At 40.5% G+C, this 24,296-nt stretch overlaps 1 protein-coding gene across 2 annotated transcripts; it reads right to left on the bottom strand.

Moving 5' to 3' along the window:
* Nucleotides 1-618: 618 nt before the first annotated feature.
* LOC134744563 (arginine/serine-rich protein PNISR) lies at nucleotides 619-23,611 on the bottom strand. Of its 2 annotated transcripts, XM_063678401.1 has the most exons (12): nucleotides 23,131-23,611; nucleotides 21,360-21,450; nucleotides 20,172-20,327; nucleotides 19,642-19,760; nucleotides 17,195-17,367; nucleotides 11,061-11,279; nucleotides 9,015-9,120; nucleotides 8,736-8,801; nucleotides 7,506-7,582; nucleotides 6,204-6,321; nucleotides 1,113-1,878; nucleotides 619-722 (listed from the first exon to the last, which is right to left on the bottom strand). In XM_063678401.1, the coding sequence occupies exons 1-11, from the start codon at nucleotides 23,417-23,419 to the stop codon at nucleotides 1,130-1,132; spliced, it is 2,163 nt and encodes a 720-aa protein (XP_063534471.1). In that variant the 5' UTR covers nucleotides 23,420-23,611; the 3' UTR covers nucleotides 619-722; nucleotides 1,113-1,129. The 2 variants fall into 2 exon arrangements, with proteins under 2 accessions (XP_063534471.1, XP_063534470.1); XM_063678400.1 differs by having other exon boundaries at nucleotides 619-1,878.
* Between the last annotated feature and the right edge of the window lie 685 nt (nucleotides 23,612-24,296).

The following is a 24,296-nucleotide window of genomic DNA, read 5'->3' as shown; positions in this document are numbered from 1 at the left end:
TTTTCGAACCACTTGCTGCGCTCGTGGTTCAATTTTAGGATCTTTTCCTTGCTCAGGTATCAATATTAGCACGAGGGGTTAAACAACTTTGCCCCCTTGTAAAGAAAATAACTAGGTATTTAATAATAAATATTTAAAGCGTTTTTTGGATTTGATTTGTAATTTAACGTCCTAGTTAGTATTTTGCTCGCGTTGGTGTTGTGAAAAATTTTGTGCCCCACTCCGCCCACTCGGTAGCACTCTGTTTAACCTTTTGGACGCCAATGACGGATATATCTGCACGACGTCAGACGGATTAATGCGTCACAGACCACAGAGCAACATAGACCAACGTGCATGTGTATAAAGTTCAATTTCAGTTTTGCCGCGACGTCGCCGGACTTCCCTTGACATGTCGGGCGACATCATATTATGTAAGGCGCGCAATGTCGCCCGACACGTCGAGAAGTCCGGCGACATCGCGGCACTTCACCCGACGTCGCTGGCGACACGTGTCGAGAGACATTTATCCCTAGTCTAGCCGTGGTGTCGGCCCGTTTTGTAACACGCCACCATGGTTGCAACCGCAATAGTGTAGGTAATGTCCAATAATAGTCCTTAATAAAACAAGTTTTGTGTATTTGTAGATTTATTGGAATAAGGGTAATGCAGCAAGGCTAGTGCACTTTAAATATTATACACAAATACTAGTATATACACCTGAAGCAAGCCCTAATCGCCACCTGTAAGAGAAAAAAATAAAAATAATATATCACAGCCTTTTCGCAATGTGGTATGCCAGAAACACAATCATAAGTCGCATTTAGTTCATATTATTCTTATCTTTAAAATGTATTATTTTTATAAAGTTATCATTTTCGTGAAATATTTGATCGCATTAAGATTGTGTTTCTGGCACGTTTACAGTACTTTATTACTACGTTGGACATGATTCCGCTTAAAAGTGTAAAATATAGGTACAAATAGAAGTTTTAATTAACAGAAGGAACCATAAAAAGCGTAGTTAAAACTAATGTTAAAAAATATGTAAATAGCTATCTTTATCGCTAATTAGTGGCACTTATCGGGTATACACCGTGTGCTTAATCTAAATAATAGAAAAGAAATACAACCTGTAGCGTCGGTGGGTTCAACGGCGGTGTCGGGAGCGGCTGCGGCTGCGATCGCGCCGTCGGTCGTCCCTATACCGCTCATACCTATCGTACTTGTCGTGCTCGCGGTCGCGTTTGGAGCTGCTTCGGTCGTACGACCTCTTCTCCCGCCGCCGGTCCTCCGACCGGTCCCGCGACCGGTAGCTCGTCGACCGCGACCGCTTCGACCTCTTCCGAGGCCTATCCTCGTCGGACTCATCCCTATATTTATCCTTGTGTCTGTCGTAATCCCTACTCCGTTTGTACTTGTCGTAGTCGTCTTTTCGTTTAGATCTAGACTTCTCCTCATAATCGTCGTAGTGTTTCGTTCTGGAGTGACGGTCTCTGTCGTCTTTCTCCGACTTGTGAGACTTTTCCTTCTTTTGTTTTTTTGATTTGTGCCGGGAGTCTTTGGAGGAGGATCGTTTGCGTTTTTTGGGTTTGGTTTCTACTTTGACTTCAGGTTCGCTAGGGGAAGACGATTCGCTGGAGCTGGAAGAGTCTTCTTCTGAATCGCTGGATGGCGAGGAAGAGCGTTGGTTGTTATGTTTGTTGTTGTTTTTGGGAGGAGTCGGAGTGCGCTCCCGTTTGGTTGACTTCTTTGATTTCTCCTCTAGAATAGTGTCGAGTTTCCGGACTCCGTCGACCTTGTCTACGGATTTGTGGTTGCTCTTGTCTCTGGAGATGCGACGTTCCAGGGGCTTTTCTGGCGTGTCACTGTCCACGGGCGGCGGCGTCGATGATGCACCTGGATTGGAAAGAACTTAGTATATTATACTATAGTACATTATTGTCGAGGCTCGGAAGTAGCTCCTTGCTGGCTGAGGATTCGTTTTAAACGGACGACCTTGGGAGTCCGTTTAATTGAATCCGAAGCCAGCAAGTAGCCTTCCAGCCGAGTCATATATAGTGCTTTTCTCAAAAATGGCGCAATAAATACAAATATAATAGAAAAATTATACAGAAGCAACGTCTTGTAGTAAGATTTGCTTTGCCGCCGTTTTATTTTTTTAATTAAAAATAGAAGTGTATTTTTCTGCTGAAAATACGCCAACCTATTTGAGACACCTAAATAGTCGCGGTACCAACATTATAATAATAAGTACTGATCATCTGTTTGGCTGTTTAATGGACCTATGCCTGCATTTGATATGGCCACTTCAACTTTTAAAAAGTTTGGAACTCGACAAATAATGGAATTTGTATGCAACATTGCAGTCCCGAAATCGAGACTGCAATGTTTTTAACTTTTTAATTTTTTGACTGACCATAAACAACGCACTTCGCGACCTACTTTTTAACCGGCAACGTCGACTTTGCCGTCCATTTTTGAGAAATAGTACATTATTGTCGAGGCTCGGAAGTAGCTACTTGCTGGCTTAGGATTCGTTTTAAACGGACGACCTTGGGAGTCCGTTTAATTAAATCCGAAGCCAGCAAGTAGCCTTCCAGCCGAGTCATATATAGTGCTTTTCTCAAAAATGGCGCAATAAATACAAATATAATAGAAAAATTATACAGAAGCAACGTCTTATGTATATATATTTTCACAGAAAAAAGTAGTAAGATTTGCTTTGCCGCCGTTTTATTTTTTTAATTAAAAATAGAAGTGTATTTTTCTGCTGAAAATACGCCAACCTATTTGAGACACCTAAATAGTCGCGGTACCAACATTATAATAATAAGTACTGATCATCTGTTTGGCTGTTTAATGGACCTATGCCTGCATTTGATATGGCCACTTCAACTTTTAAAAAGTTTGGAACTCGACAAATAATGGAATTTGTATGCAACATTGCAGTCCCGAAATCGAGACTGCAATGTTTTTAACTTTTTAATTTTTTGACTGACCATAAACAACGCACTTCGCGACCTACTTTTTAACCGGCAACGTCGACTTTGCCGTCCATTTTTGAGAAATAGTACATTATTGTCGAGGCTCGGAAGTAGCTCCTTGCTGGCTGAGGATTCGTTTTAAACGGACGACCTTGGGAGTCCGTTTAATTGAATCCGAAGCCAGCAAGTAGCCTTCCAGCCGAGTCATATATAGTGCTTTTCTCAAAAATGGCGCAATAAATACAAATATAATAGAAAAATTATACAGAAGCAACGTCTTGTAGTAAGATTTGCTTTGCCGCCGTTTTATTTTTTTAATTAAAAATAGAAGTGTATTTTTCTGCTGAAAATACGCCAACCTATTTGAGACACCTAAATAGTCGCGGTACCAACATTATAATAATAAGTACTGATCATCTGTTTGGCTGTTTAATGGACCTATGCCTGCATTTGATATGGCCACTTCAACTTTTAAAAAGTTTGGAACTCGACAAATAATGGAATTTGTATGCAACATTGCAGTCCCGAAATCGAGACTGCAATGTTTTTAACTTTTTAATTTTTTGACTGACCATAAACAACGCACTTCGCGACCTACTTTTTAACCGGCAACGTCGACTTTGCCGTCCATTTTTGAGAAATAGTACATTATTGTCGAGGCTCGGAAGTAGCTACTTGCTGGCTTAGGATTCGTTTTAAACGGACGACCTTGGGAGTCCGTTTAATTAAATCCGAAGCCAGCAAGTAGCCTTCCAGCCGAGTCATATATAGTGCTTTTCTCAAAAATGGCGCAATAAATACAAATATAATAGAAAAATTATACAGAAGCAACGTCTTATGTATATATATTTTCACAGAAAAAAGTAGTAAGATTTGCTTTGCCGCCGTTTTATTTTTTTAATTAAAAATAGAAGTGTATTTTTCTGCTGAAAATACGCCAACCTATTTGAGACACCTAAATAGTCGCGGTACCAACATTATAATAATAAGTACTGATCATCTGTTTGGCTGTTTAATGGACCTATGCCTGCATTTGATATGGCCACTTCAACTTTTAAAAAGTTTGGAACTCGACAAATAATGGAATTTGTATGCAACATTGCAGTCCCGAAATCGAGACTGCAATGTTTTTAACTTTTTAATTTTTTGACTGACCATAAACAACGCACTTCGCGACCTACTTTTTAACCGGCAACGTCGACTTTGCCGTCCATTTTTGAGAAATAGTACATTATTGTCGAGGCTCGGAAGTAGCTACTTGCTGGCTGAGGATTCGTTTTAAACGGACGACCTTGGGAGTCCGTTTAATTGAATCCGAAGCCAGCAAGTAGCCTTCCAGCCGAGTCATATATAGTGCTTTTCTCAAAAATGGCGCAATAAATACAAATATAATAGAAAAATTATACAGAAGCAACGTCCTTATGTATATATTTTCACAGAAAAAAGTAGTAAGATTTGCTTTGCCGCCGTTTTATTTTTTTAATTAAAAATAGAAGTGTATTTTTCTGCTGAAAATACGCCAACCTATTTGAGACACCTAAATAGTCGCGGTACCAACATTATAATAATAAGTACTGATCATCTGTTTGGCTGTTTAATGGACCTATGCCTGCATTTGATATGGCCACTTCAACTTTTAAAAAGTTTGGAACTCGACAAATAATGGAATTTGTATGCAACATTGCAGTCCCGAAATCGAGACTGCAATGTTTTTAACTTTTTAATTTTTTGACGGACCATAAACTACGCACTTCGCGACCTACTTTTTAACCGGCAACGTCGACTTTGCCGTCCATTTTTGAGAAAAGATTCATTGGCAATTTGCGGTTCAAGTAAATTTAGTTACATATACTTATGCTAAGAGCTGTCCAATGTAAAGTGAACTGTTAAAGAATCATGTCCTCGACCGTACATAGAAATACCTCTCTAATGACCTAACTCTCATCTGTTGGTTTTTAGACCAGGCTCCATACAAAGTTGCTCTTGGTCCTTTTTTTAGGGTTCCGTATCCAAAGGGTAAAAACGGGACCCTATTACTAAGACCGCTGTCTGTCACCAGGCTGTATCTCATGAACCGTGATAGCTAGACAGTTGAAATTTTCACGGTCCATGAGATACAGCCTGGTGACAGATGGACAGACAGACAGCGAAGTCTTAGTAATAGGGTCCCGTTTTTACCCTTTGGGTACGGAACCCTAAAAAAAAACAATAAAATAAATATTGAAGTGGGGCCATACAACGTGATTTTTTTGCCGTTTTTTGCGTAACGGTACGGATCCCTTCGTGCGCGAGTCCGACTCGCACTTGGCCGGTTTTTTTGACAACATAAATTTCGTATCCAACTTTTTGAGAAATACTCTTGTATACATACATACATACATATAATCACGCCTATTTCCCGGAGGGGTAGGCAGAGACCACGGATTTCCACTTGCTACGGTCCTGACATACGTCTTTCGCTTCCTTCACTTTCATAACATAACTCGTGTATAACATTTAAATAAACGTGTATTAGGCCGCAGACTGGCCGCAAGACTCGCGAGCGGCATATAAAGGCCGTTCATACAGTTGGTCGTGCGCAATGTATGAATGACCTTGATTAGCCGCACCGCGCGCCGCTTGCGTCTTGGGGGCGGATTTTTGAATTTCGACCGCTCGATTTCGTGTATTTCGTTCAATAATATCTCCACTACTGGCATTTAAATTCTACTAATATAATTGAAAACGTGTTGGTCAATATCACTAGATTCCCAATTACTTATTTCAAAAAGTAGCATTTTACCGTTTTCCACCGTTATTCGAGCGAGGAAATCGAGCGATCTATAGTAGATTGTTAACCAAGGGATGAAAGGCACTCATTTCGCCTTTCACCCGAGTTAAACACTCTACTTTTCATTTCGAATACGAGGACAGCAAAATGCATGTGTTTTTTTTTTTAATCGTGACTAAGTATACATTTTTATAGTATTTCTTGAGGGTACTTTCACACAAACAATTCAGACAAAAGTATCGTTATTTATGGAATGGCGAGTCAAATATCAGAATGAAAATTGTATAACAACTCTATTTAAACTCAAATTTCAATTGCTTATCGTAAAAAAAAAACGTACTTCGAACGTAAAATGCTCTAGTGCAGACACGTACCATTTTCTGCACACCTTTTAGAACAACAATGACCCTCTTTCAGAGCATGAGAAATGAAAAATTCAAAAATCGCCCCCCAGTCCGTGGCCTTACGTGTGTGTGGCTCCGGCGTGGCGGGCGGCGATGCTTCGCCGAGCTCCGCCCGTCGCACCTCGGCCTCGATCTCGCGCGACGTCCGCTCGAACTCCACTCGCTTGCGCTTGATTATGTCCTGTGAGATAATGTCACTGTCAATTTTTCTGTAGTCTTCATACAGTAAGTTAAATTTGGATTTCTTAAGGGTCCCCGGCAAGCTCGGTTCTCCATACAAACGTAGTTACGCTCTCATTTTAAAACGAGTAGCTAGTTTGCTTTGTACTTACATTAGGATAAGGTATATCTGTCTGTAATTAGTTTATGCAGCTTCAGATACAATAGTTAAAAAAATACAGCGAATTTAAGTTTTTCATACAGAACTTGTTTTTGCTCCATTTCGTTTGTTTTATAATCTTGAGCTTTATAAACTAATTACAGACCTAGATATACCTTATGACCCTTATGTCATTGTATATGCAGTTTCATTACAATCCAACACGTAGTTTTAAAATGAGAACGAAATTCCGTTTGTATGGGAAGGTGAAATTCGGCCGAGCTTGCAGGGGACTCTTAGGCGAGGTTTAGACTAGCAAGAACTTGCATGCAATTTTCATTACATTGCGGTATCTGATAAACATTTTGAATGCAGTTTACCTTAGTAGTCAGCAATGTAACGTAAATTGCATGCAAGTTCTTGCTAGTCTAAACCTCGCTTTAATCTGCGAGTTCTATTCTTGCGTGTGTTGTTAGGAATCGAGTATAATATAATAAATATAAGTATAATTTTTCCTGTCGCCTAGTGTTCGCACGAAGAGCTGGGTCACAGAACGACTACAAAAGATCAACAAGCAATATCTCACGGAGGTCAACCGCCGCTCATAGAAGTGTATCTTAAACATTTGCATGTCATATTTATTATTCCTGTATCATAAAGACAGATTACAGATTACACGTCTCATATATTTTATTTGGAGTTTTTCTACTCGTCAGACCCTTGAACACCTAGTCCCCATACACGTCTCATATATTTTATTTGGAGTTTTTCTACTCGTCAGACCCTTGAACACCTAGTCCCCATAGTACAAGCTTTGCTTAGTTCGGGGCGATGTTGATCTGTGTAAGATGATTAGATTTAGATTTATTTATTTCAGGATAAAAATTACACTATAAATTTGCATCAATGTCAAAATCCCCCCCCCCCCCCCCCTAATATTTATTTATTTATTATTTTTAGATTCATATCCACGTTATGGAGAGTTATGTCGCCAAGAATCCGATCTCGTGGTCTCCGTAAACGTTTCATAAAGCGGAAATGTTCACCTGCAACTGCTGGTCCGTGAGCTCGTCTCGCTGCTCGTCGCCGCTGTCATCGCTGCTGCTCTCGTACGCGCCCAGCCCTGCGCACACGCACACCGGTAACATTGCGCCGGAACACGAAACATGATACAGTACAAGAGTCGAGCTAAAATGACGTCTAACAAGGCATTCAGCAATTTTGGATAACAATATATTCACTTTCATCAGACAGTAGGGCACCTAAGACACTGCGGTATATGTAGAATTTACTCAAATATACGCAATGTTGATTCCTAACAATACGTTGATTACAATAACAATATTGGAAAGGACAAAATTATTTTAAGTTGGGATTGTCACTATTATCGCCGAGCTTTATTATTATCAGCGCTATATTTCGAATACCTAGAAAAAGTGATGACGAAAATATTTGCTTGCTAGGCAAAACTTCCTGTCCTTATTGTTTTATTGAACTTTGCAGTAATTTGTAGGTATATTTTTTTACAAATTACGATGTTGCACGTCATTTTAACTTCCAGACACTATTAGACCTTTCGAATAACAAATCAGTTCGGTATTTTATTTAGAAATTACCATTACTAGTAATAATAGGTATAACAGGCACGCATACAAATAATTTAACATCGAAAATAATTTATTCGTTTCTTACCAATAATTCCATAAAAGACAATGTATTTAAACATTGTCAAATTAAACTGTATTGCCAAGGACAATACAAAATTTAAAATTTTGACGAAGAATTTCTGAAAAATAAAAGGTCACCTGGCGCTATGATGGTTATGCCATTAACTTTATAAATAATTTTACTTTCAAAAATATTTTCCAAAAATAAATAATGTTTTTCTAATACCTCTAAAGGTATATTAGTTAGAACGGAAATGATTTTAAACATAGTTCCACAGAATAATTCAGCACCAGCGTAGAATACATGACAACAAGGAAGACTTAATCCGGATAACCATCGTTCATTGAAAAACACTCCCGTTCTCCCTTAGACGAACCATAACGTTACGTATCACTTTATATGTATATGGAAAGCATTGTATAAAACGCCAATTATTCATAAAGTTGACAAAACCATCATAACCTGTTTACGTAACAATCTGGCAAACTTTACGATTAATAGATTGTTACACCCTAAACAATAAACATATCAAATGCAGGTAATAAGTCATGTGCAACTTTCAGTTTGCGAGAGAGTCCGTTTATAAATTCCACAAGAAAGTAACTCACCAAGACCACTAGCGATAGCAGCGAGCGCCTTGGACTTGCTAGCTTTGATGGCGTTGAGACGCGACGCTTTTACCATATAAATAAAACCAATATTAATCACACACACCACATGTATTCATCTGTATCTGAAATAAGACTTTATTAGGTATAAAAATAGGGCACAGTTTAGCACATCACAGTTTCTTGATCACAGTAAGTAAGTGTATCACTATCAGTGCACTCGTTGTATAGGACAATGTCTTCCGGCCGGTAAGGCAATATGGTGGATAGTGGAAATACCTTGTGCGGCGTTATACCGGGCCAACTCTTCTTGGCTCACCATATGAATCTCGTGGTCGGTCACCTCCAGAAGGATCTCAGTGAGCGAACGCCGAACTGTCAGCATCTATAGACAAGCATTTTAAGTATTTTGATTTCTTGAACGAGTCTTACATTTTATGAAGCAGCAAATAATGAATGAAATAACAATACAGGTAAAAAGAGTATGGAGATAAGAATTGTGAATTTAGAATGGCGCTGATGGTTTTGTGTGTAGCCGTTCCTTCTTGTGCATTATCTATATTTAGGTTAATATTTTTTACCAACTAAGGTAAAATTAAAAGGAAAGATTAATGTTGGGTTGCGACACATTAAATTAATGAGATGGCTTTGATGAGGTTTGGATCTAATACTTTTTGTAACCTTTTTGACTCGATTAAAATTGACTTTCAAAAAGTCTAATGGAGCACACAAGTCTGCAGATTGGACGCACGCCGCCACAGATTTAATATATGCGCTAGATGACGCAAATATCACGATTTGTATTGAAACCAAGCGTGCCGACTTTTTCATACAAAATTTACGCATAATATAATTTTAATAGTTATTTACGATACAAGTGCGGAAAAGAGGAAATTCGAAACGAGTGGCGATAAATTAAAACACGACCGCAGGGAGTGTTTTAAATCGACACGAGTTGCGAATTACCTTTTCGCACGTGTATCGTACAACGTTTTACAGTACATATGGCCCTTTAAACTTTCGACATATGCACGAAAGGTGCTATTTGACGCACTAGTGCGAGAAAGTAGCACCATATGTACTGTAAAATTACTTATTTACTTACCTGTGATAGGAAATATGTTTTTGCCTTTGGGTGCTCGCAGTTTTTGGGCTGTTGCAGTTAATTATCACGCAACGAGGCATTTTTTAAGTTTTCACGAACGTCCGGCTGCAACAACTGACGCGAGTGGACTGTCAAGAGCGACAGTCAACCCCGAGGATTTCTCGGGGTTCGGACACGCGAAGTAGATGCATTTGCGTCATCTATGGTATATTTTTATCTGTGCACGCCGCCGTCGTCCAGAACAGGCTCATTCAATTCTATACATTTCGTTGGCGTCTTGACGCGTTCAAGCGGGGCGGCGTGAGCGTTAGGTGCGTAGCCGGTCGGGTCCGTCCAGGCCGCGGCCCACTGTGGAACGACGCCATACTAGTGGGTGGGACATGAGAATTTTCTGCTTTTCGATGATAACTTTTTATGATGTTGACAAAGAAATCGTAAAATTTGGTAGGGATAGTTAGTATTTAGTAGTAGAACATTTGTTCTACTAGTAAGCATTTGTTAAGGATCTTGGGAATCTTCCCAAGATCTATGCGTTACTAAAGGACTATGCGTCAAAATGGTCCAAAAACAAACAGAGTTGAGAGTTACCTCATTTAATGCGTCTTTTTATATACTTACTAAATTTCATTATATGGACATCAAGTTGAATTCCATTGCACATTTGCATATTTTTATGTAAAAATACCTATCTAATGAATGACAGACCGGGCTCCATACAAAGTTGCCCATGGTCTACTCATAGATTTTTGTTAAGTCAATAAAAAGCCATAGTCGAAAAACAGAAAATTCTCATGTCCAACCACAAGTATGCCGTCGTTCGACAGTGCGGCCAGTGGTGACTGGTGAGTTGTAAGCACCAAAGAGAATATATAGGATAGAGGGGTACTGTACACTGTACTCTTACAGTAAATTTACTGCCATTTATCGACACGCGATTAAAACTAAAAACAAAAATATCAATAAATGTATATATATATATGGATAAATGATTTTTTTTTTGTATTTATTATTTTTATATGAATTTGACCCATGTTCTTTCACTGATATTTGTTAAAACTGTTAAATAACAAACGAAACCGTCAACGCCATCTAGCCGAGAATAGGCCAAAGGTTGGTATCGGTGGTAGCGCCATCTGTGCGAGAATCAAAATTTTCAAATCAAATTTCCTTAGACTGTATTCATCTTATACGGAGTTACATAGGTCTTTGTAAGCACTAACCACTTCCTGCATGATCTCCTCCTTGGAGCGTTGCGGGGGCTCGGGTGGCGCATGCGCATGCGCAGCAGCCGGCGCGGAGTAGTGCGGCGGCGCGGAGTAGTGCGGCGGCGCGGAGTAGTGCGGCGGCGCGGGCGCGGGCGCGGTCGGCACGCTGATGTCGGGCGGCGGCGGGACCTCCACTTCTTCCTTTTCTTCCGATTCGCCTTCTGAGTCTGTGTCCTGTGAGAACGCATGCAACTTTTAGTGCCAGTTGCACCATCCGCACTTGACAGACTGATCAACGTCACCCGGCGCGCCGCTGCGGTTTACTATGAATATGAAACTTTCCATACAATAAAATTTAGCGAACTCTTTAACGATGACAAACAGTTTGGTGCAAGCGACCCTTAATGGGGTAAAAGTGTAGAGGGCCCGAGGTTTTAGGCCCGAAACACTTGGCTTGGTTTTTTTAAAATCAAAAATGGCGCAAATTCGTAGGGCGTCGAAGTGCCGTTTCTATGATGAAGTGAACCTAAACTTCTCGCCTATGTTTTATAGTGACTTTTTCAACTCTTTAATATAACATATAACTATAACTTGCCCGAACCCTAACAAATAGAAGATGAAGGTAATATTGAGCAGGGGGTAAGTGTAATTTTGCAAATGAGACTCAAATTTGCAATATTCTTACCCACGGAGTTACACACGATGTTTTTCATCACACTTGTGAAGAAAAAACTAAGTTTTAAGCGAAATAATTCTTAAATACGGTGACATTTAAATATTCATCCGCCATATTGTCATTTGTTGACAGGTTATTCAGGTTAGGCCTCATCGAAGGCACAGACCTATCCGGCATTCGGCCATGATTGAAAATTGTGTAAAAATACTTTAAACAGCTATTAAATTCATCAAATTGAATATTTATAAACATAAACAAAAATATTAAATTATAAACGTCAGTATTTTGTGATGACGCGCCACAGTACGCACACATACAAGGCGGCACCACAACACAGCCACGCAGAACCGGCCGCCTGTCCGAGCGCCGCGCACCCCGCGCGCCGAACCGTATATAACCCCGCGCACTCGCAGCGATCGGGCAGTGTTCTTCGCAGTCGCGGATCGGCTGCTAGGGGCACTGCACTCTAGCTGAGCGGTGTGTGGTTCACGCGTCAGCTCCCTAGAGACTCCTTCCCCCTCTTCCTCGGTACGTTGAGCGGTGTGTGGTTCACGCGTCAGCCCGGGTACCTTGCTAGAGGATTATATACCTTACCCTTGGGGACAGTAGTGCCGGGAGCGTGGTAGACGCCCAGCACACTGTCCTTGCCCCGAGATCCCGTCACTCCGCCCGAAGGAATAGCAGCGCAGTGTGTGGTTACGCGTTAGCACTCTATCCCTTCGGTACAACCCCGATCCCGTTCCGTACACCGTAAGCCTGGCCCTGCCGACCGTCCCGAGGGTCAGCACAACCCCGTATGGTTGTCGCGGATAGATTAGGGATTCGCGCCCGTCATTAACATCCCGAATAAGGGATCCCGTCCCGTGCGCATTAGCGTAGGCTCTAGCATACCCGTTTGATCCTATTATAAATAAACCGGCATAAAAGCCCGTAGATTGTAGAGATATAAATCAGTGTTTCTTTACTCACCCCTCTGCCCTCTCATCCCTGAGCTGTCGAGACATAACCCGAGGTCCCGTCTGGACCGAGGGAGATCGTACATGCTGCCACACTCGTCCCGACGCGTGTGACAACATTACATCTGGCGCCCAACTCAAAAACTCGCGTAAGAGCTCAAACGCTCGAGAGGACACAGGTTACTTCATCTTAAAATTGTTTTCTATTTTTATTAAAAGATAAATCCGTATAAAAGCATAATATCGCGTATCCCACCCGCCCGAAATAAAGTCCCGACACACGATAGTTAACTCAGGTAAGTTAACGTGATACATACCAGTGATACCACAAGTCCGGCTACGAAGCAACAGCTTGGGTATACAGCTAAAAAAAACCGGAGCTGATAGAGGCAGCTACCGACAGGGGGGATAACCGTAGAAGAAATCCGAAAAGGGTTAGTCGAGACCTTAAAAGAAGAAGCCGCTTTCCAGACACCGAAACAAAGTAAGTCAAGAAACATGTCCGACAACAGTGCGAAAACAATCACGAAGCTCATAAGAGAGTGGAACCTTTCCTTCAAAACAACCGATTGTCCAGTAGACTTCATTGAGAGGCTAGAAGAGCTCGTAGCGGCAAGTGGCATTCAAAATAAAGACATATTACCCGCACTGCCACGTATCCTGCAAGGAAAAGCACTCCTCTGGCACAGGAATAACGCAGAGCAATGGACGACATGGGAAGAGTTCGTAAGTTGTTTTAAATTATATTATTTTCCAAGCAATTACGAGGAAGAACTCGTCGCTAAGATAGTCTCGAGAAAACAACAAAATAGGGAGACGTTTACACAATACGTGACGGACCTACAAACTTTAATAAGAAGACACGGAAGCCTCACCGAACCAGAGAAACTACACCGCATACATGAAAACATGTTGAAAAGTTATAAAATGTATATTAAAAAACAGGATTTCAAGGACCTCACAAGTTTAATAAAGCTCGCAAAGGAGTACGAAAGCTTCACACTAAACACACCCGAAACGGAGCCCGCAGCATCGGAGGGAGACAGCGATACATGCTGGGAAACAGCAACTCCAGAAAGTAACCCGCAAACGACGTATACCGCAGGCCCAAGTAGGCCACATGATTCGTGCCAATCAAGGACACAGGACTGCGAAGATCACGGCAAAATAAACCCCAATTACGACTCGAAGACGTGTTGCTGGTCTTGTGGAAAGCCAGGACACGATGCGGAGGCATGCAGAGGCAGACGGCAAGTATTCTGCAGCAAGTGCGGAAAGCTAGGTGTACTTAGCAAAGACTGCTGCAAGAAATGGGGGAAAACCGAAGCCCTAGGCGTGTCTGACAGCCCAAGGGAAGACACCCGTCCGTACACAAAAATACAAATAATGGGACAGAAATACCGCGGATTAATCGACACCGGCTCCACGAACACGTACATCAATCAACAAACATACAACGAGTGCAAGGACGAAGCAATATTAGAAAAAGATATTAGAATACCGATCGTGTTAGCAAACGGACACAGAACGGAAGCCAAAAAGAGTATCCTGGTGGAGTTACAAGTAAAAAACGTCAAAATAAAGCACTGGGTACGAGTGTTACCTACAGCAACCGAAATAATAATCGGCATGGACGTACTACGACGGCTCGGAATGACCCTAAGATGGCCGCAACACGACGTAACCGACACCGATAATGAGACAAAACCGCCGGAACGAGAAGATATTAATTTACCAAGACATACTCCAGAAAAATCCAGAACGAATCACAACAACAAATTACAGGATACAAAACGGAACCACTCAGAACCAGTTAAACAGAAATATTACCCGCGGAACCCCAAACAACAGCAAAACATAGCCACATACATCGAAAATAAGAATACAACATGGGATAAATACCGAACCGAATTTAATTTTGCCCTAAATACGCCCGTCCAACCGTCAACAAAATATACACCCGCATTCCTACGATATAGCAGAGAACTACGGAACCCTCAGAACAATCAAAACTCATTCCCGGAACCACAGGTTAAAGAAATTAAAAAACGACATGAAATAGTACGGAAAAACCAAGAAAAAACATCAACAATACAAAGAAGTTATTACGACAAAAACAAACGCCCGTGGAACCCTAAAATACGTGACCAAGTATTAAGAAGAAATTTCACATTATCGAACGCCGAAAAAAGCTATTCCGCTAACTTGGCTCCTAAGTACATAAGACCGACCATACATCATTCTAGAATAGAAATCTCCAGTTATATACCTACTACAAGAAAAAAAAAACCGCAAACGTAAAGTTGTAACAGCGCATAATATAAAGAATATGAAACCTTTACGCCAACTGAATAAAACATAACCGTCCCGTGACCACACAACCGGCAGTTAGGTATAGGGTATAGGTACCATGCAAAATAGCATACAAGAACGCAAACGAAAGCCGGCATAATCATTAAAAGGAATAGGGTTCATTATAAGTCGCACCGCACACGAGAGCCGGCAACCGAGAGATATTATAACCAAAGATAGGAGTAACTACCTACAGAAGAGTAAAATCCAACAACGAGATACAATACTAAAATTACCGTAACCGCGAAATAAATAACGACAATAACTCTCTGATCATTCAATGCTTCTTGCAGGGAGCGTAGAACACGGCAACTCGTAAACAAACTATGTCGAGCGCACGGAAATGAACCGTACACAGTCCGCATAAGGTCTAACCAAAATTTTAGAAATTAAAAAAACTCAAAATTAAAACCCAGAATATCACAGATTAAGTGAACCCAACCTCGGAAATGTCTCCAAAAGGGTACAAACGGACTATTACGAAAAAGATAAACGATATAAATATAACATAACAAGAAATAAAATAAAATTGAAATAACTAGAAACAAAACATAAACCATAAGCGCGAAACCTAACTACCTACTATAAAATTATCCGAAATTTCAGAAATAGAATACTGCCGATATAGTGCTATGGCCCGGCGTGGGCGTAGTACAGTCGGAACTCCACGGACCCAGTAGCGAGGCTGAAGCGGGAACGACAAACCCACCGTCACTCGCGACACCAGACCAGCCGTCACCAGCGAAACCAGGATAACGGCAGCCCAGCTGCCCGATGGGAGCGCAGGAACCGCCCCCAGGGCAGAACCAGAACCGGACGACCTGTGCGCGGGCTGCTAGCACAGGACGATAAGTATGGCACCTTACCATCAGTGGACTGGTAAGGGGACCTAGCAACCGCAACCAGAAATATAGTAAGGTATGAAGAGGATTATAATTATCACTACAAGTGAACATAAAAACAGGAATTAGTAGACACCCGAGTATATTTTAGTCGCCGTTAGCGACATGTGTCAACCCCGTATACAGTGTGTAAAAAAAAAATACAGCTCACTTTTTTTTCCCAGTCTAATTTTTATTTTTAACCAAGCTAAAGTAATATAAATAAACACGATTACAGGTGATTTTTCCCCTACAGGTAAAAATCTCCTCAGCCGGGACGGGACTGTGATGACGCGCCACAGCACGCACACATACAAGGCGGCACCACAACACAGCCACGCAGAACCGGCCGCCTGTCCGAGCGCCGCGCACCCCGCGCGCCGAACCGTATATAACCCCGCGCACTCGCAGCGATCGGGCAGTGTTCTTCGCAGTCGCGGATCGGCTGCTAGGGGCACTGCACTCTAGCTGAGCGGTGTGTGGTTCACGCGTCAGCTCCCTAGAGACTCCTTCCCCCTCTTCCTCGGTACGTTGAGCGGTGTGTGGTTCACGCGTCAGCCCGGGTACCTTGCTAGAGGATTATATACCTTACCCTTGGGGACAGTAGTGCCGGGAGCGTGGTAGACGCCCAGCACACTGTCCTTGCCCCGAGATCCCGTCACTCCGCCCGAAGGAATAGCAGCGCAGTGTGTGGTTACGCGTTAGCACTCTATCCCTTCGGTACAACCCCGATCCCGTTCCGTACACCGTAAGCCTGGCCCTGCCGACCGTCCCGAGGGTCAGCACAACCCCGTATGGTTGTCGCGGATAGATTAGGGATTCGCGCCCGTCATTAACATCCCGAATAAGGGATCCCGTCCCGTGCGCATTAGCGTAGGCTCTAGCATACCCGTTTGATCCTATTATAAATAAACCGGCATAAAAGCCCGTAGATTGTAGAGATATAAATCAGTGTTTCTTTACTCACCCCTCTGCCCTCTCATCCCTGAGCTGTCGAGACATAACCCGAGGTCCCGTCTGGACCGAGGGAGATCGTACATGCTGCCACACTCGTCCCGACGCGTGTGACAACATTACAATTTTATAAGAAAAACTCAGTAAATTCTTATAAATAAGTAACATAATTTTAAAAAAGCTATAACTTTTTCACAATCCATAACTCCCGCGGGCACAATATAAGCCTCTGTCCTTCAGTACCTACACCTGCATGAGAATGGTTGCATGAAATAAGAGCTTCGAGCAAGTGTGATGAAAGTGGTTACAACGGAAGGTAATTGAACGTACGAATTTGCTCTTAGGCGGCGGCAGCGGCTGCCCGCTGGCCTCCGCCTCGGCCTTCATCCGCTCGAGTTCCTGTTCTTCTAGAAGCTTCTTTTGCTTTTCTGCTTCTTCACGCGCTTGCTGCTCTTGCTCGCGCTCGATCGCACGCTGCTTTTCTCGCTCCATCTTTTCTAGACCTGTGGAAAAATCGCATTATTATTATTATGTATTGTGTGTTGCACCGCCAGTTACTCAAACATGCAATGAAATATTGATATTATGTTCTACATATTAGGCTGGGAAGTATCACGGTTCGGGCGCAGCTAGACGAGGTATTTAATGAAATTTCATACAAAATTGCTGGCCTAGGCCGGGAAATAGCTCTTTTTTAATTTCCATTTCACATATATTTGTGACACAGCATCATGGCATTCAACCATTTAAAAAAACTGTAAGCAATATTTGCTTTTTGGTTCGTTATGACATTCTGCCACTACGCCTATTAAAGAAAAAAATAAAAATAAACGATGTTTGCTATATTTTGCAGTTTTATTTTATATAAAGTTGACATGAAATACCATGTATGATATAATAACATATAAGCGCCTTGGTTATAGACTGTCAGCTTATTTGTAAATAAATAAAATGAAATGAAATGAACATAATAAATAACACATTATTAACAAATTCCAATAAATGTAAATTGCAAATTAAACTACATATACCTTTAAAATATTTCATTATATTAGCGGTAAAAATGTCCATTCAAACACGCGTAGGTATTTTTTTAATCGTTTTGAAGGCAAAGTTGAACATTTTTCATTCTGGGATGCTTAAGGCCTTTCCCTCGGTTTGCCGCTGTCTCTGTCACATTTCGCAAGAAAGAACGGGAAAGATCATGCGCGCCAAGTGTCAATTTTGATCGAATTTTGTCGATTTTTATTTATTTTAAAAACGTTACCCTACAATATCGAAATTCGAAAGCTATGAAATTACTATTTAAGTTAAGATTGTTTTTTCTTCTTTTTTTGTTTATAGTATCACATAATAAATAACCGAGTAAAGTTGGATTAAAAGTCCGAGTTAGAGGTTACTTTGGGAATTAATTGTATCGAGCGAAGTGTCATAATTCGTGTATCGGAAGCTATGATATTAAAGATAATATAGTCAAGTTCTACATATATTTTTTCCACGTCTACAAATATCAACTCCTCTTAGAAAAACAGGATCATATAAGGAGATTTTTCGCCTTCTGGCTCAGGGAACCGCCTTAAGGCAATTTCATAAATTGCAAAACTAATAAAAATGCTCACAGTTTACGAGAAAGTTTTAGTGGCATATTTTAAAGAATTGAATTAATGAAGAAAATAATATCAACATGAAAGACTATGTAAACTTAGTTATGTGGCGAAAACGACAGTCAGACGTATACAAGGCGAAAAAATCAAAGATACATAAAAATATGGGGAGTGCGCGCAGGAACTGCACCACCTGATGCCACCTTCCCCTTTCCATCATCGGACATCCAGGCGCGGGGAGCGAATGCACCCGTTCGTGGTCCACATTCCATTTGTTCGGACGAAACGTTTTGCTTCCTCCTTTTTGGTACGGACGGCTAAGGAATGGAATGCGCTCCCGCCATCTGTATTCCCTGATTAATATGACCTCGGTCTCTTTAAAACAAGAGTGAATAGGCTGTTGTTACTGAACCGGTGAGCTCCATCTTAGGCCCTGTCTTCACTTTCCATCAGGTGTGACTAGGGCCAATCGCCGATCAGTTTATAATAAAATAAAATAAAAATATACCGGTAACAAAAATACACGACACGTGTAAAATATACGTGTGATAAAGATATACTTGTTAGTTAAATTTTGTGTGTGTACTTTTAGTTTTTCTATAAATAACACTTTGATTTCGTGGAGTTTTTTATATTTATTTCATTGCATGTTTGAGAAAAGCAATACCTAGGCGTGAAAAGAGGTTGCCGGCCTCATAACTATACGGCCTCACTACGTCTGGCCGTCTATTCTATTCGGCCCGCAACCCCTTACTTCACGGCCTATGTAGTAATGTACTATACATATATTACCTATCATATAAGTATATATCATATCATATTCGGTCATGTTTTGCTTCATTAACATTTAAAATATTCTTGTATTCAAAAATACATCGGTTTAGTTTGAGAAAAAGCTCTCTCGTCTATTTTCACTTCATGTCTCATTTTTCTAAGTGTTGAGTGTTATAGAGAGATCACACTGAGTCGTTCGCTACATACACACAATGTTGGTTACCTGGCAACCTAGACATTGCATTGGGTGACCTACCTAGTGAACGACTCAAGATGATTGCGTCATGACGTGTGATTAATGCAGCACAATTTGTCCTATTTTGAGCTTGTATGTAAATACTGTAGATCTATCTGATCTATTATCTATATGATACAGAGTAGAGTTTCGAGTGTGCATACCTTCTCTTATCCACGCGGGCAGCTGCCTTCGTTTCGCCGCATCGATGGTCGGTGTGGGCGCCACCGCCGAAACCATCACTGGCTCTATCACGGGCGGTGCTACAGGTGGCGCCTTTTCCCTGTACATACGGAATGGTTAAAAACTGTCATTGTCAATAGTTCCCTACAGAAGTCGCTTTGAGGAAGGGGGAGGGACAAATGATGACAGCCTATTATCTCTCTTTAGTAGTAGTTTTTAACTTTATTATGGATACAGTAAGAATAAAAACAAAAACATGTTTTAGGGAAACTCCTCAGCTTTGCTGAAAATCATCACTCCAATAAGTTAGGCCAGCAACGCCATTGACAAACTATAGTTGTTGAGTTATAAGAGATGAAGTTTATGCATTTTATGAAGCAGAATTTTTATAAGGTAAATGAAAATCTCAAATGTGGACTCCTGTCTAATCCTGTCCTGTCTTGATTGTTTTTATAGACTATTGTGCTTATTATATAAGTCTATATTGATTTGCAATTGTCCACGAAGGTACCTTGGTCGATGCGAGCGGTGGCTCCGCGATGACTTGGAGTCCCTGTTGTTCCGCTTGGAGCGGTCGCGCGAGGTGTTTTGGTTGTTGTTCTCGGGCTGCGGCGCCGTCCAGTATCCGTGGTGGAACTTCGGCGTTGCCCCCCCCGCTGTTGTGTATCTATAGTAGGGAAAAGTTTGAAACAACATTTATTTCATTTCATAGACACATATGTAAATGTAAATAGCCTTTAGAATTGAAGTTTTGGGTACATAGCATATTAATTTGGTTTCACGACTTCAACTCGTCCTTTGACGTAGGCCTCCTCCATAGCTTTCCACTTGTTTCTTTCTTTTGCTGTTTGCGTCCATTTACCTCCATCTATTCTTCTTATATCATTTGACCATCTAAACTTTTGTGGACCACTCTTTCTTTTATTATATCTAGGACTCCACTCGACAAGGTCCTTTGTCCACTTATCCAGGTTTACTCTCATCATGTGGCCTGTTCGGCGTCACTTCTGTTCTTTTATTATTTTAGTTATTGTTTTTGTTTTTGATTTTGCCTTTTTGACTGTCTCTAAGTTTTATATTAAGTATGCTTCTTTTCATATGGTTTTGACACACATTAAGTTTTTGGTGCTGCTTTTTTGTAAGTCCCCAAGTTTGGCAACCATAAGTTATTACTGGTATTATGCAACTAATGAAAACTTCAAATTTCTGCCTTGTTGGTATTTCTTTTGCCTTAAAAACTTCTTTCAAAGACCAAAACTTTCTTCATGCATTTGTGGTTCTTCTCTCAAGTTCCTTATCTGTCTGGTCTTCCGGTGATATTATCTGCTCAAGGTATACATATTCATTAACATAGTCTATTTCATTTCCATTCACTATAATTTGCTTCTTAGTACTCCTCGTCATTAACTTTGTTTTTGATATGTTCATGGAAAGGCCTACCAGTTTGCTTTGTGTGTCTAAATCTTCATAGACAGATAGACACATACACATAGTATAAACATTTTTTAGTTTAAATCATAGGTTTTATCTATGATCTCAAAATTAATAGACAAAATTGCAGCAAGAAGCGATCATGTGTACTGTAGACATGCCTCGCCTGAGCAATTTCCTTTCGAGATAGCTTCTTCAACAAAGTGCCCGGTAAATATTCCAGGCCTACATACACATAATAAAGTAATTGTAAACAAAATGTGTTTACCCAGGCATTGCAGTGGTGCCATCTGGTGGTACGGTGTAGTCATCTAACATGCCTGGAATCATAGCAGCGTCTGACTGCATGTTGCCCCATCCTGGAAATAAAAATTACAGCAAGGAATGATGATGATGATGCTCTCCCGACTGATTTCGGCCACAGCGACTGTGTGCTGTGAAGCTATAATATACCTATTCTTTGGTATTTTACGATATAGCAATGCATCTTAAGATACCTTAAGATGTTATTAGGAAACATTTTGGGATATTTCGTCTCTCTTACAATGTAGGTGCTAGACAGAGAGTGATACATATTTTTGTATCATTGTTGTGTGGTGCTTAGCTATACTCTAAGATATCTGTCGGTATCTTACGGTATCTGTTAGTATATTATCGCTCCGTCTGTGATGGGCATAATGGTGAACAATCAATGTTCATGTACCATGTTTGCTATGTTTGTATTGTAGAAAACTGCAAGTGTTTTTTTTTACAATATCAGGACCTTTATGGCTATATAAATGTACCCATAACAAGCGGAGACTCAATTCCTACAAAATATCTAGTTTGTTTTATGTTTTTATGTTTATCAGTGTTGCATTGTAAGACAAAAACACTAGGCTATAAAAACTAGCCAGTTAATTTTCTTCAAGGTAATTGAAATCACTTACGTATTAAACTCCAATGATTACGTATTACTGCAATGTTCTGCCACCAGAGTGCAGCACTAGCCCCTTTAGTAAACCATAGAGTAACTATACTGTGCCTTTAACAGTTTTTTGACAAGTTTTCAGAGATAATAAAATATGACATTATGCATCAAGGCGATTTGTTTACAGAGGACCTACTGGTACAGAGGAAACGCGAATCCGATATTTCGCTATCTACCTCTTTATCGCTGGCATATGCAAGTGACAGGGATGTTATAAAACGAAATTTCGATTTTCTTGCACCCCCTACGCAGTTTCTCGTAATATTCCCTACTATCAACAACTTGCTAGTTATAGTTATAACATAGTTAAACATCCTCTAAGAACAAATTAAATTATTTTCTATGAAAATATTTTAATTTGTGTTTTTTCAAGTAGACACACTACTACACACCTACTACTACAGACCTTCTGTTTTTTTATTCCGTAGACTAAAATGACGTTTCATGTGTAAGACATGACATTTCTTAGTACCACATGAAATGTCATTTTAGTCTACGGAATAAAAAAACAGAATATAGTTACATTTCCTGCTAATGCTTTCTAAACCAGGGTCCACCTACTGTATCTACTTAATATATTTATAATAATGGCCTTGGGTTAAGCTTTTCATTTTTATTTTTAAGTAAATTTGGTTCCAATATTCACAATATAGAATTTTTGACAAGACATAACTTTAAGACATTACTAGCAGTATTCACGGCCATCACCATACTGTAAAATTTAAGAGTGACAGGTTGAAGATGGCTTAAGCCAAACTTACAGCAAATGCTAACTTGTATTACTGTGTCCAGTAGTAATTGTAGCACTTACCCTAGAATTATTAAAGCAGTTTATTTATTACCTTAGTATATCTTGCTGGGACCTAGAGAAAACCTTAAAAGTAGTATCACATTGAGCCCGATCAAGGGTTAGATATACAATGCAACGTCAACATCCTAAGGTATAAATAAACAACAAAGAATGGAGAGATGATTTATATATTAGTTGTAGAAATACCTGAACTCCCTGATGTATACTTTAAACTCTTTAAAGGACAAATTTGAAACTGACAAGTATCAGAAGCCTTACCCCACTGATTCCAGTTATTGCCCCAAGAGTTAGAGCTGGCGTTCCAGTCAGCTGGCCCCGACGCGTCGCTGTTTGTGTCGGGATTTTCCACCTCCATGGGCGCTTCGCCTTCTTCGATATCGTTCTTCGTTGGCACGCCGACTATGGCCGCTGCCTCTTTCATAGCTATCCATTGTTGAGCTAATGCTGCCCAGTCTACCGAGTTGGAATCTACATTTTGATACGCAGTAGGATTCAAGGCCCACTGCGTGGGATACGACGGGTTCACGGCATCTTTGCCGGAATACATTTTGGCTAAAATTTATTTATTTACACTGTAAATATTAAAGGTACTCTTAACATATAGAATTAGCACTTCATAGATTGGATTGGCACTTCATAAAACTAAGAAATATGGTGAATAATACGATTCACAACAAAATATCCACATATCACAGCAAAAATCGCACATTTCATCTCATTTTAGTTTTTTAATGTCGATTGATAAAATGTTGCCTTTAGTAAACATTTTGTGGAATAGCAACCCTGTTTCGTTTCTTTTTATTATGTTGGTTCCCACGTTTCATACGTCAAATGTAAAGGTTGGTGGTACTGATGAGTGGCACGTTTACATCTAGGTTTATTTCAATGCCGCCAACCCAACCTATAAGCAGAGACGTTGTTGGTATTTCTACTGAACAACAGATGACACTGTCATAGTATCATAGTGTCATTATGATAACTATAGATGGCACCGTTGTAAAGTACATATTGCGGTATTTTAATTTTGTTATTTTGTTTTGGTACTACTAGTAAAGTTAAAGAGGATTGGAAAGGGAGAGGGGAGGCCTTTGCCCAGCAGTGGGACACACACATAGGCTAATAAAAATAAAAATAAAACTAGTAAAGTTAGCTGTACCCGCGGTTCCAGCCGCATTGGAATGAAAGCTAAAGAACATTTGAAATCTAAAAATATGGCATTGTGAAGGGTGATGTAAGACTATAAATTGAAGTAATTTCGGAAAAATGAATGATTCTGATTCTGAACGTAAGATTTAAGTAAGTATATACCTACCTAATTAATTAATAATAAAACTTGGTCACTCTTCCAGTCGTATCCTCATTGCTGAGGGTCGTGATTACCACAGACGGTTTGCACCACTTTCCATTGCCATTTGCAGGCAAGC

Source organism: Cydia strobilella, chromosome 10 (assembly GCF_947568885.1).
Source record: "Cydia strobilella chromosome 10, ilCydStro3.1, whole genome shotgun sequence".
Taxonomy (NCBI): Eukaryota; Metazoa; Arthropoda; class Insecta; order Lepidoptera; family Tortricidae; genus Cydia; species Cydia strobilella.
This window is presented reverse-complemented; position numbering and strand designations above follow the sequence as displayed.

What these genes read in the sequence shown, in the direction of transcription:
- LOC134744563 (XM_063678400.1), bottom strand. Translation starts at nt 23,419, where the DNA reads ATGTATTCCGGCAAAGATGCCGTGAACCCGTCGTATCCCACGCAGTGG. An exon ending in GGCACCACTGCAATGCCTGG is followed by an intron (nt 20,328 to 21,359) that starts GTAAACACATTT and finishes TCCCTACTATAG; the next exon opens with ATACACAACAGCGGGGGGGG. An exon ending in GCCCGCGTGGATAAGAGAAG is followed by an intron (nt 17,368 to 19,641) that starts GTATGCACACTC and finishes ATTTTTCCACAG; the next exon opens with GTCTAGAAAAGATGGAGCGA.